Source organism: Amblyomma maculatum, chromosome 9 (assembly GCF_055883805.1).
Source record: "Amblyomma maculatum isolate TAMU_Amacu chromosome 9, ASM5588380v1, whole genome shotgun sequence".
Lineage (NCBI taxonomy): Eukaryota > Metazoa > Arthropoda > Arachnida > Ixodida > Ixodidae > Amblyomma > Amblyomma maculatum.
In genome coordinates, this window is record NC_139352.1 from 82,968,000 (window position 1) to 82,980,435 (window position 12,436).

At 45.9% G+C, this 12,436-nt stretch overlaps 1 protein-coding gene across 1 annotated transcript in view; it reads left to right on the plus strand.

The window, feature by feature from the left end:
• Positions 1 to 1,653: 1,653 nt before the first annotated feature.
• LOC146179620 (neuroglian-like) overlaps positions 1,654 to 12,436 on the plus strand; it is a 32,434-nt gene continuing 21,651 nt past the window's right edge. Inside the window, exons 1-5 of the mRNA XM_084580224.1 lie at positions 1,654 to 2,928; positions 8,158 to 8,257; positions 9,185 to 9,303; positions 9,762 to 10,005; positions 12,198 to 12,311. Of these exons, the coding sequence (XP_084436350.1) occupies positions 1,654 to 2,928; positions 8,158 to 8,257; positions 9,185 to 9,303; positions 9,762 to 10,005; positions 12,198 to 12,311 (1,852 nt within the window). The remainder of the gene's footprint in view (positions 2,929 to 8,157; positions 8,258 to 9,184; positions 9,304 to 9,761; positions 10,006 to 12,197; positions 12,312 to 12,436) is intronic.

Genomic DNA, 12,436 nt, shown 5'->3' on the forward strand with positions numbered 1-12,436 from the left:
CTTCAGTCTTAAGCAGCCATGCTTACGGCCTATCCTTAAGACTCCAGTTAAGTCTGGACTTAGCTAAGACAGTCTTAAGATCGTTTGTGCAAGCGGGCCCTGGTTACTTTTTCTTGCTACAGAGATGCGACCCTTTATTATCACACGTGCACGGCTTAACTTTAACCCTCCACAAGGTCATTCGTCTCGTTCTTCAGCCATCCCGTAAAAGGTTGAATTCTCCGTCGCCTGCGCAATTTCCGCAAAAATGAGGAGTGTTAACCACTACGATGCGGTCAGGTTTCCTTATTAGCTAATGCATGAATTAGTTAGCCTATTAAAGTCATTAATGATGGTCGTAAATGTATCAGTGCAAGTGCCGTAGAGTGCATGCAGAAGTTTCAATTTCAGTTTTCTTAATCAACTTTACCGTGGTCCCTATTTTGTTTTCGCAACTTCACATAAGACCGCAATAGTTTTAAATACTAGGTGAGTTACACTGCGAGGTGGTGACGATACTTCTCTCGAGCGCTGTCGTATTAAACGAGTATCACTTACGAATGTAGCGACAGCGAGTAAGTAATCCAGAGAACAGTGATCGTTCCGCGCTCTTCGTTTTCTTACAATACTGCAGAGGATGACAGTGCTGCAAATGAAATACAACCAAAACGTCGTTGTTTTAGATGAGATTGGATAATTCTGTTTAGCATGAAAAATGATACTGCAATACGGCAGCGCTCACGTCAACGCAGTTTTATAGAAGAACACCGATAATTTCAAACAGTCGTTCAAGGCAATGCCATCACATTCATTCACAACACAAAAATCCGGCATGCTTTCTTTGATGTTAGCAGTTGTTGGCTCCCTTTGTACGAATCTCATAACCAGCAACTTTCCCTATATTGATTTACTGATTTACCCGAAGCAGCGTAAGGGGTGCCCACGTCGTATAGAAATAGAAGACGACATAATGGATCAACCAAGCCGTGTTAGCTTTCCAGGTATGAGCTTTTTCTCGGGTTAGTCCGAATTAAACAAAGCCACATTAGAAAACGTGCTCTTCCCTCTTCACAGTCCTTCCAACTATCGCAGCGGCACACCTGCACGTGACCTCTTGAACGCTATAGTCGATTTAGCTCATTGATTACTGAGCGTTTGCCTGCCAAGGCGGCCGTACACTCTGGAATGTGAGACATAGAACTCTAGCAAATGGCTCTGGAATGAAATAAATCATATGCGAGGTTCTTTAGCGCGCGCCGAATTGCCAGTACAAAGGGATTTTTACTGCTGGAGTGTTGCAGCTCAATGAGTTCATTCGCTACTGAATTTTTACTTCCCAAGGCGAATACACGCTAGATTGTGAAACGCAATACATATTGCAAATCGTTCCGGAATACATTGAAGCTCGCACTAGGCTTTCTACCATGAGACTGATTCCCAGTACAATGCAGTTAATCCATTTCTCATCTAAGTTCCACTGACACGCCTTGTAACCTATAACTGACGAACTCACAACAATAACAATATATCACTACCACAGCAACAACTATCACAATCTATAACTGACGTAATCAAGAATGAACGCCTTAGACGTTTATTCGCAGCTTGCTATTTCATGACCTGAGATTCAGTGCAAGACAAAAAAATAAACGAATGGTGTTGCGACACGCAGGAATGAAGACCCCAGCGCCACCACGGCTAGCTTTGTTGCTGCTTGCGGCAGTGACGATGGCCGGCACTACTGGACCACCCTGGCCACCCACCATGGTGAAGCAGCCACCGCACGAGCTGCTGTACGTGGTGGCTCGCTCACCGGACGAATATGACAGGCCATTCGTGCTGGAGTGCGAGGCCGGAGGAAACCCCCAGCCCAGCTACAGTTGGACAAAAAACGGCCAACCGTTTCATCATGATCGCTACGGAGACCGAATCACTCAGCAGCCACAACGGGGCTCACTCGTCTTCACCAATCCTGGCGACGAGGACGAAGGGCTTTACCAGTGCCAGGCGACAAACATCTACGGCACATCCGTGTCTAATGCAGTCTGGGTACGTAAGGCGTGGATCGGTGAGGTAATGAGCAGTGAACCGAAAGTCGTCCGTGCTGTGGAGGGTGAACATATCTCCCTAGACTGCGAGCCACACGTCGGAGGATACCCGCCCCTTCAATTTTTATGGGTCATTATGCACTCAAACGGAGCGTTGCGAAATGTCAATTCTTCAAGCCTCGCTGTAGATCCGGACGGTAGACTCCATTTCTCCAGCGTAGAGATGGATCATCAGCTCTCGGACGCCGTGTATGCTTGTACAGCTACATCGGCTTTCCGACATGAATACAAAATCCTCAGCAAAGTCCAGCTGGAGGTGGAGCCAGTGCCGAGTGCACGAAGTACGGAACATGCGCCAGTCCAACAGTACGTTTCGTCCTCGAACTTAAAGGCGATTCGAGGCCACACACTCAGGCTATACTGCATCTTCGGCGGTAAACCGCTGCCTGAGATCACATGGAGCAAACGGGGAACCGAGAGTCTTAGTCCATCGGAGCGCTTTAGGTATGCCAACAGCAAAAGGACGCTCGAGATCAAGTCGCTGAGCTTCGAAGATGAGGGCACGTACGAGTGTCACGCGAGCAACGGGGTGGGGGCGGACCAGACGCATGCCATACACGTTGAGGTGGAAGCGGCGCCGTATTGGCTGCGGGTGCCGAACAGCACCGTCGCTGTTGTAGGGCAAAGCGTTCGCTTCGAGTGTGCAGCTTCAGGAGTACCCACGCCGGAGTTGCAGTGGTTGCTCAACGGTGTTCCTATCGAGAAAGCGGAGCCTAACCCGCGGCTCAAGGTCGAGGGACCCGTGCTATCCATCGAGACACTGACCATAAGCGACACGGCTGTATTCCAGTGCAACGCCTCCAACCCGCATGGATACGCCTTTATGGACTTCTACGTCAATGTTGCCGGCGCTTGACGAATTACCTTCTCTCATTTTCTTTTTGGCTACCTTTGCGTATCACAAATGTATAAGGCATATACATGCGGTTGTTAATGTAGAACTGCCTGCCTCTTCGGTCTGTGAAAGGAACTTCCACCTTTTGTGGTGCGAAGGATGAAATTTAGTCCATCGTTTAGTTGGCGTGGTCTGCGGACCAGATATAAATTTCAGTTTATGTTGTAACCCATTTTGTGTGGTTATCCAACTTCAAAAATAAAAAGCAGGGCCTATTTCACAGTTTCCAGACTTGTCAATTAATGAAAGCGTGATCAAGAGAGGCACTGATCGAAATTCGCCAAGTACGGTGTTTTAACTCTCAGACGTGCCTAGTAACTGGTGCTCGTTGGGCTAGTTGGTTAATCACGACTTCAATAACAACGCAGGTAGAAAGAAGGGACGGGAAGGCACAAGGGAACAGCGCTCTATTCTCTTGTGCCTTCCCGTCCCTTCTTTCTACCTGCGCAGTTATTAATGCCTAGTAAGTTTCGCTGTTTTCTGCTTTTTACATCAGTGAATCTGGGCTGTTAAGAAAACATAAAGACCGCCATACGGTCACCGATACTGACACAGGGGGCTTGCACATGAACTTGAATTCACCACCACACAAAATAATTGTGGTTTCGACTGCTGCTGGGTCGTCAGCTGACCAACAGTAGCAGACTCAGGCAACAAAATAAGTGTTCGGGCATTCAAGGAGGAGAAATATGCAGCTGGAGCGCTCCCTCAGCACCATATTATGATATAGCAAACGTCTCCGTCCCGCGAAACTCGTCAAAGGAAAAGATGTCGCTCATGCGCAACTATACTGGCTGAAAACATGTTCCAACCACAGCTGTTCAATATTATCAGTTCAAAAACTTCCCATAGGGTCTATTTGTTAATAAAAAGTGATTTTAATTCTTCAGAATTCGTATGTTTCCGAATAGTGGCGGCGCCCGCGGCTATTAAAAGAAACTGTGTCTAAGTTGCAAACTTTAATATTGTTGATGAATGCGCAACAACCGAGAAAATAAAATCGGTTGAACAGTTGCAGTAGCAAAATTCTTAGACGTAATAATCATGGAGCTAATTAAGGTGGAAAAGAAGAAAGAAATAGTGATTTCTACAAGACAATGACGGAAGTAGAAAGCCTCTATTGGCCGCTTCTCGGCGGCGCGACAATTCAGACACCCAAAAAGTTTCTTCAAAATTAATAAATTCTAAAGCGAACTTTCCCAACTAGAATGATACAAAAGCTATGGTGCCAACTACGAGTAAGGAAACATGCTGCGTACTATCCTGTGTCCAGTTATTCCCATCGTTTCACATAATAATCTAATGGTTTCTAATGCTTTCAACATGCAGCCAGGTATAGTTTCAAAGAACGTCTAGGCGGCACTTCAAACAATCGATATTTTTCATGCAATGGCATTTGTATGACCATGAAGGAGAAAGCTCTCCGGCGTAATAATCGTGATAGTTAACACATCGTGTTTGATGGAATTTAACTCTTCCCTCTCCTCTTCTAGAGAACAGGAGGGAGAGACTAGATTATGAATGAGTCAGCAAAAGTAAATAAAGCAAGTGGTTTCAAACAGAAACGGAATATTATTACACCCAGAATCGTTATAGAATGGGAATAAATTGGTGCATAAGAGATGATGCGAATCCCAATTGGAGCGGAGTGTCGATGGCTATCTCATTTTCTTGGCGTGAATCTAATTAATTTGCCCTGATTTTTTTTCTTTTAAATGACCCCAGGGATATAATTTTGTCCACAATCTCCACACAAGTTTTGTTCGGGACCTACAGTCCTGACAATGGGGGGAAGAGACCTGGAACGGTAACCTCCGCAAGGGGAGAATATCTCTACCTTTAAGTATAGTGTTGCCGAAAAAAACTTTTTCATGTCATTGTCCCACAACAGGCGTCATATTTGCTATGGCAGTGACACGAGCGAGGGACTCCAACCCACGACCGGGAAGGTCAAGGTATCATTATAAAAGCTCATGTTCAAAGTGCTATAACTAAAGGTCAAGGCCAATATGACCAGGTGCGACTGTCATGCACGGTAATATATTTAGTGGTACAGTGTTAGTCTTGCGCATGAGTGCTTGGTTTGACCTTGGTCGCGCTTGAAGGTTATAAGCGTGCGAAGCGATGCGAAACTCTGGGCTGTGCATAGATTACTGAAATTTAAGCTTTAAGAAACAGCTCACCGCGTTTCGCCATGTCTTCAGACGTGCGAATAATATTCGACGCAATGCTCCGGTACGAGAATGACGACGACACAAACGAGTGGGCTCATTCTTCGAAGAAGCCGAGCAAGCTCGCTAGCTGGCTCACTTGCACATCAAGAAGCAGCAAAGCACGGGCTCCCGACAAATTCGTAAGTCATCTATAATCCAGATGAACGTGCATGGGCCCCAGGTGGTCGAAATTTCCGGAGTCCTTCACTGCGGCGTCTCTCATAGCCTGAGTCGCTTTGGGACGTTAAACCCCACAAACCAACCAATGAACGTGCATGGATATATAGACCAACGTGAGGCAAAGAGGATGAAATTAATTACGACAGAAAAAGGGGCTAGCTGAAAAACATTTGTACTCGAATGAAACTAGCGCGAAGAGGACAAACTTAGAGAGCGAATTAAAAAATTGATGGCGGCTCAACTTTGCTGATCTTGGATATGCATAGCGAAAGCTACCAAACGGACGGTTCACAAAGTCCGACTCGAACGTTCTCGTCGCCGATGCACCGGCTGCAAACCGTTTGGTGTGATCGGCGATTCGGCGCGTGCTCTTGGCGTCTTCCAAATATTGTTGCTCCATTTGACCGGTTTCTTCTCCCCCCTCTTCTCTCTTCCCCCTTTTCCCCCTTCTTCTGTGGCCCGGAGAAACTATAGTTGCCATGGTTACGGCTCATGCGCAGTAGTGACTAGCGATGTTTACCCAAAATGCGCCGCTGACTAGCCTAGTGCAGTGTTCGCTACAAAACACGGCACGCTCCTCATTTATTTCATTTCTACTTCTCTGGGTTATTTCTTCCAGCGCCATGTTTGTCCTCTCTTCTCAAAGTCCATGTTCTTCGCTTGACTTTTATTTGAGTGCAAGAGAGCGTGGTCAAATAATTTTCAGCGCTCTTACTTTCAACCACAGAAGGCTATCATTTGCGTAGACAACAAGGATTAGGCAGTCGTTCCTGAGGCAACTATCGCCGTGGGCCGTCGGTGACAGCGAACTGATACTGTACATGAGTTCCATTTTGAATCACGCTTTTGGCAAGACTGCAGCGCTCTTTACTACGCGGTTTCAAGTGTTACGTCTTCTCTGTGCTATCCAGACTAACCATGTTCTCGCCAAGCGCAGCTTTTCACAACTTTCGGAGGGAAATGAAAAGGGGGACTGAAATTTATTGCAATAAAGTGCAAGAAGGCCACGGGCTTAGGGTGGGTTCCAGAGCCTATGAGTCCTGTGGTAGCCGCCAGCTGCCATCCCCGATCCACCAGCTTCAACTGGTAACCAAACTCAGAGCCGAACAGAGCCTTTTCCCAAAGAATGCGGCTAACACTGTCGCGCAGAAGGTCAACAAACCGCATTTTTTGCAGCAGTGGCCTTTAGTGGATAGAAGGCGTGTCCTGTTCATTTTGTGTTGTCCATACCAAAGCTATCCAAAGGGGTCATCAACACAATGAAATTATTTGAAGGAGGCCACCGTTGTTGACTATGGTCCAAAGAGAGAATAATTTAAAATAAAGGATCACAAATGGAGGAATAAAAAGAAATCTAACATACACTGTTCGATAATTTTATAATACGAGCCTGCGATTAACTACACAAATGCGTCGATATTTTTAAGCATACCTCTGAGTTTTGTTGCCGAAGTAGCGTGCGCTAGTGGCTAGGATTTGCAAACTGGACATGTCCATAATGCATTTCTCTCTTCTCCCGCTCTATAATCTTCGAGACCTGTAGGGAAAATCTAGCGTTCCAACGAGGTACGTCACTACAGTACAGTACGTCAGTAAAACCCTAATGGTGAGCCGGCCACATGCTCCGCATTTAATATGCTCCTCATCAGTACCTTCCCTTCTTTCGGGATTTATAGGGAATGTGGAGTGGTGCAGACGCATCATTCCACAATACGAATAATTTTAATGGATAACAGTATAAGTGGCTATTCCTTGATCCAAAAATGCACGCGGATATCTATGCATTCAGCAAGAACTACCTGCTTCCAATTAATTCTGCACCGCAGATTATCCGAGGGTCTGACGGCTACCACTTCAACTTTTGTACGGCTTTTCTCCTATTTTTCTCTGCTTATTAGTGCTCGGGGAGAATATGTGCCGTTTGTCTTCTTCGACTGATTAGCGGATCTCAGCTTACAACAATTTTTTTAATCGATATTTATTGCCTCAGGGCATCAGTAGGGTATTAGACGAAGGATGAATAAATGATTAAATCAATGGAAAAAGGTTGGCTGATTTTATGAAGTCCAGAAGTGAGCGATGATGAGGTCCCTGCGTCCAAGAGACGTATAAGGCAAAATTGGTTGCTGAAAGGCCAGCTATGCTCAGGTGCCGGATTCGTGTTGGTTTGAGTGCTGGGCAGTCCCACAGCAAGTGGTGGATGTCGGCCTCAATATCTCCGTTTTTACAGGTCGGGCACCCTGGGCGGGGATATAAGTGCTGGAAGTATGACCACGTCCTAGTGACGCTTACAACAATTCATCGAGAAAAAAGCACATTGAATAGTCACTACATTACAACTAACCCACAACATCACGCGGGCCAGCAGCCGAATGTTTTGACAACCGGCCCCAGCAACGTCCTTCCCCCAAGTTCCGATACGTCACTGGTTAAGTAGGCTAGAAGATGTCTATTGCAGCGTACGTGCTCTACGCGTTTACACTCCGCGACGCCATCTTCGATGCTTTTTTTCTTGCTGCGATGATAGCGCTGGAATCGGGAACCCTCTCATGTCACGCGTGTCTGGTGTAATTTTAACGCTCGTCGAGGTCGTTCTTCTTGTTTTCAGTGGTCCCGCAGAAGTGTAGATTCCGCTTCGCCTCTACAATCTGCGAAAAGAGAGAAGGGGCGTCACAGAGGCGTTTCATTACGATGCGGTCAGCTCTTTGGCCTGACGCGTTTCCCTCGCCTCCAAGCGACTTGTTATTCGCAGCAACAAAATTAAGGCCCACGATATCCCGAGGCGCTCGCTGCCGAAGACGCCAGTGAGTCCATAGTCGGCGCGAATGTGACCGAAGCGACTATGCCCCGCTACACCTGCCGGCGTGAGAACAGCTTGACAAGTAAGATAAAAATAATGTATTCAAAAGTGCACGCAGTATACAGGGAGTGTTAGCTATATTCAGGATCGAATTTTCCGTGAAAACATGATCAGCACGCGCGCGCGCGTTTTGTGTGTGTGTGTGTGTGTGTGTGTGTGTGTGTGTGTGTGTGTGTGTGTGTGTGTGTGTGTGTGTGTGTGTGTGTGTGTGTGTGTGTGTGTGTGTGTGTGTGTGTGTGTGTGTGTGTGTGTGTGTGTGTGTGTGTGTGTGTGTGTGTGTGTGTGTGTGTGTGTGTGTGTGTGTGTGTGTGTGTGTGTGTGTGTGTGTGTGTGTGTGTGTGTGTGTGTGTGTGTGTGTGTGTGTGTGTGTGTGTGTGTGTGTGTGTGTGTGTGTGTGTGTGTGTGTGTGTGTGTGTGTGTGTGTGTGTGTGTGTGTGTGTGTGTGTGTGAGAGAGAGAGAGAGCTATTGTAAGTTAGCTCCTCCTAAACAAACAATTTAGAATATGAATACCGTGAACGTTTTCGGCGATTCCAGTTTCTGCGTTTTTCAAAGTAACTTTAGCATGGTTCCTGAGCTCGGTTAGCAGCTTCATGTGAAGCACAGAGATTTTCGAATTGCAGGTAAAGAGGCTTGAACTTTTTAAATTCCCCCCTTATTACACGCTTCACTCCAATCCACAACATTTTCAGAATTTCACCGAGAAACAGTTTATTAATATGGTAACTAATACACTGATTTCATGTTATATCGCTATCTCTCGTAAAGTACCCCATACTTCGGGCCTATGAGGTGTATTCTAAGTGAAATAATTAAAAATGAAACACACGCTCCTCCATCTCGGCGCTAGTTCCGTCTTGAGAGGCCGTGTTAAAGCAATATCGGTTCCACAAATGCGGCCGTGGGCAAGTGTGCCAGGGGGCAGTGTTCGTTCTGAACGCTTCTCTGCAGGAATGACGCTTGCCTCAAAGCAGCTGCTGTCACTCCTGACGCTTGCTACGGCAATAGTGGCCGCCACCAACGCGCCGCCTGTGAGGACTCGAATAATTCGGCCACCGCAAGACCTCGAGGTGAGTGAGAACATCTTCCAACTCTTGCACTTTAATACGTAACCGCTGCCTACTGCGGCTGCGCAGAATTTTTGCCATGAAGTTCGCATTATACAGGCACTTTGTTGGCGAGAAAAATGTTCCTTAAAGGAATACGTGAACGCAACTGCAACTGGCATACTGAAAGGAAACTACAGTCATGGCGGAGAGATACGATCTCACGATAAAAATTGCATGGTTCAGGAGCCTGGGAAGTATCTACGTGTAATGCGGGCGTATTCGCCGTCAAGATCTGAAAATATGCATATTCTTCTACCTTGCCTGTAGTAGTTCTTCACTGACCAGTGTGTATGACATGATGGGAACTGAATACAATACTGACAGGCTTGGTTATCACCCACTAACTGCAACGATAGCCCTGGGGAAAGTCCTCCGATCCATGGCTGCTAAACTGCTGCGCGCGCTGATGGGTTGTGCAGGTGGAGGTCGACAAAAAAGCGATGTTTCATTGCAACGCCGTTGCGGATTCTGCACAAGAGCTGGCCATCGAATGGTTGTTCAACGAAGAGCCCATAGACTTCGAAGCAGATCCTCGGCTGGTTCGTTTGAACGACAACTCGCTCGTCATCACTCAAACAGTGTTACTGGACTCTGGCGTCTACACGTGTGTGGCAAGTACTGCGGTGGATAGCGACCGCGCGCAAGCCAGTCTCATCGTTCAAGGTTCGTGCTTCCGAACTTCCAAGGGCTCGCTTAAAGGGCTACCTACGCCGCATTTTCTCACACTTAGTTTTTTTCGTTCTTATACATAACAAGCAAACGCGGACCGTCATCCTAACTTCGACTGAGCTTATAAGTTCTCTTATGTAGTTTCGACTTCGGCTTCAGTGATTGAATTGTTGATGTGAGCAACCCACAATTTACAAGATAGCAGATATTCCCACATTTCCACTCATTTCAGCTGCATGAGAAGAATACCGCAACAGGGCTAGCAAAGGGTCGGTTGATCGATAATCGTTTAGCGCAAGAGTTCCATTTAATTAAACCGAACATTATTTATAAGGAAAGGATTTTGTGAAACGCGACAATTTGAGACTTAGTGCATCGTTGCATTTGATACTCAGCACAGTGGTATTTAACCGGATATCCGGCTGATACCTGCTGTACTTGAAACTGATCCATGATTGGCCTCAGGAAAAAAAAAGAAAATGAATATTAGCAGTTATGAACGGGGATGCAAGAGAAGAAGGTGAAAATATTATTCTTCAGAAGCGTCCCAGATTACATGACTGTTTGTTTGCTAGAATTGGCTGTGTGTGTCTCATTTTATGAAAAGTTTCATAATGTTTGCATGTCAGTTCTTACAAAATCATCTTATCATGTTTTATCTCTCTCAAGCATTATAGTCTCAGTGCGAAAGGAAACTATTGATTATAGAGTGACGCTACGAAGACATGGAAGATAGCACTGTCCTGCCGTTAAAGTGAACAATAAAGGATTGAGGGAATTTGTAATGTTCGGAGTTCCTTTTAAAACCGAAGTGGCGCTCTCTTTTTTATTAAAATAAATATTTATATAACACATTGTAACAATGAAGCATGGCCTGCTAGCCCTTGCATTCACGTCCTAAGGTCGTGTTCACACGCTACTAACCAAGCCAAATTGAATATTAACGTAGCTTGTACCCCTAATATAACCGGAGCGAGGGAAGGGAGGTCTCAAGCTGCACGTTGTAACACCCCACGCATCACATATAACCCAAAACTTGTTTAACCATAAATTTAACAAATATAACTCTGTCATTTATTAGATTATGGCTCGTATCAGTAGTTTCTACTTCGTCAAGAGTAAAACCAAAATCGTGTAAATGCAGCGGTTCCGTTTTCATGAGGACTAGTGGTGATTACAGAGTCCGCAGTTCACAATTAGTAGGCTTCAGCAGCTTTACTGAAGTGTCGAAAGTAGCAAGAGGGGGCGTTCCTTCAGCCAATAACCAAGGCATAGAAGGTGATTAGTTGACGAAAATTAACATAGCTATTATATCCTACCACCATTGGTTAGCACGCGACAGAAAGGCAACTCATTTGGAGCATAGATATGGTCAAATACGTAAACTATGTCTTTCTTCATTACCGCAATAAAAAGAGGAGTGACCCTTTAACAAGAAATCCAATTTCAGGCTTCTGTAGCGTCCCAATTCGACTCAGAAATCTCATTTGAATTCATCGAGCCTGGCATAACTTCAAGAACACTGGCACAGGACTTGTGCCGAAAGTTCTTGGCTCATATTCGTTGCTTATGTCGGCCGCGTTGTATATAAAATGCCTACCGAGGACAGGTAGTAACCGTATATCCAGACCATGAAATGGAGGCAACTAGGAGAATAAAGTTAGGATGGAGCGCCTTTAGCAAGTACTTACCTGTATCGCTCAAGATGAAGTGTATAACATTTGCATATTACCTGTGCTCACCTATGGGGCTGAGATGTGGAGACTAACGAAAAGGGCTTTACTTAGGTTGAGGACAACGCAAACACCTATGGAACGCAAAATAGTAAACGAAACATTAAGAGATAGCAAGCGTGCAAAGTGGGTTAGAAAAATATCTCGACTTAACGACATGCTAGTGGAAATCAAGAAGAAATAAGAATTGGCGGAACATGCATTGTGAATAGAAGATAACTGATGGTCGCGAAGGGTAACAAATTCGATACCAAGAGAACGACAGCGTAGAAGTAGGCGGCTGAAATGAGGTTAATAGATTCGCAGAGGTCAACTGGATGCAGCTAACAGGAACTGGGTTAATCAGAGTAATATGGCAGAAGCCTTCGCCCTGCAGTGGGTATAGTGCGACTGATGGAGATGATGCATATGATATTCATTTTTTTTTACCCTGACCCTTTTCTACTCATTCAGCTGTTCCCAACGCACCACAGGTGATAAGCGTGGAGTGCAAGGCAGCCACTGCGATTCTGAAGTGGATGCCCAGAGGTGACAATCGGGCACCCATACTGTCATATACTGTCCAGTACAACACCTCCTTTCCCCCGCCGGGGTGGCGCAGTGGTTACGGCGCTCGACTACTGTTCCCAAGGACGCGGGATCGAATCCCGGCCTCGGCGGCAGCTTTTCGATGGAGGCGAAAAGCAAGGCGC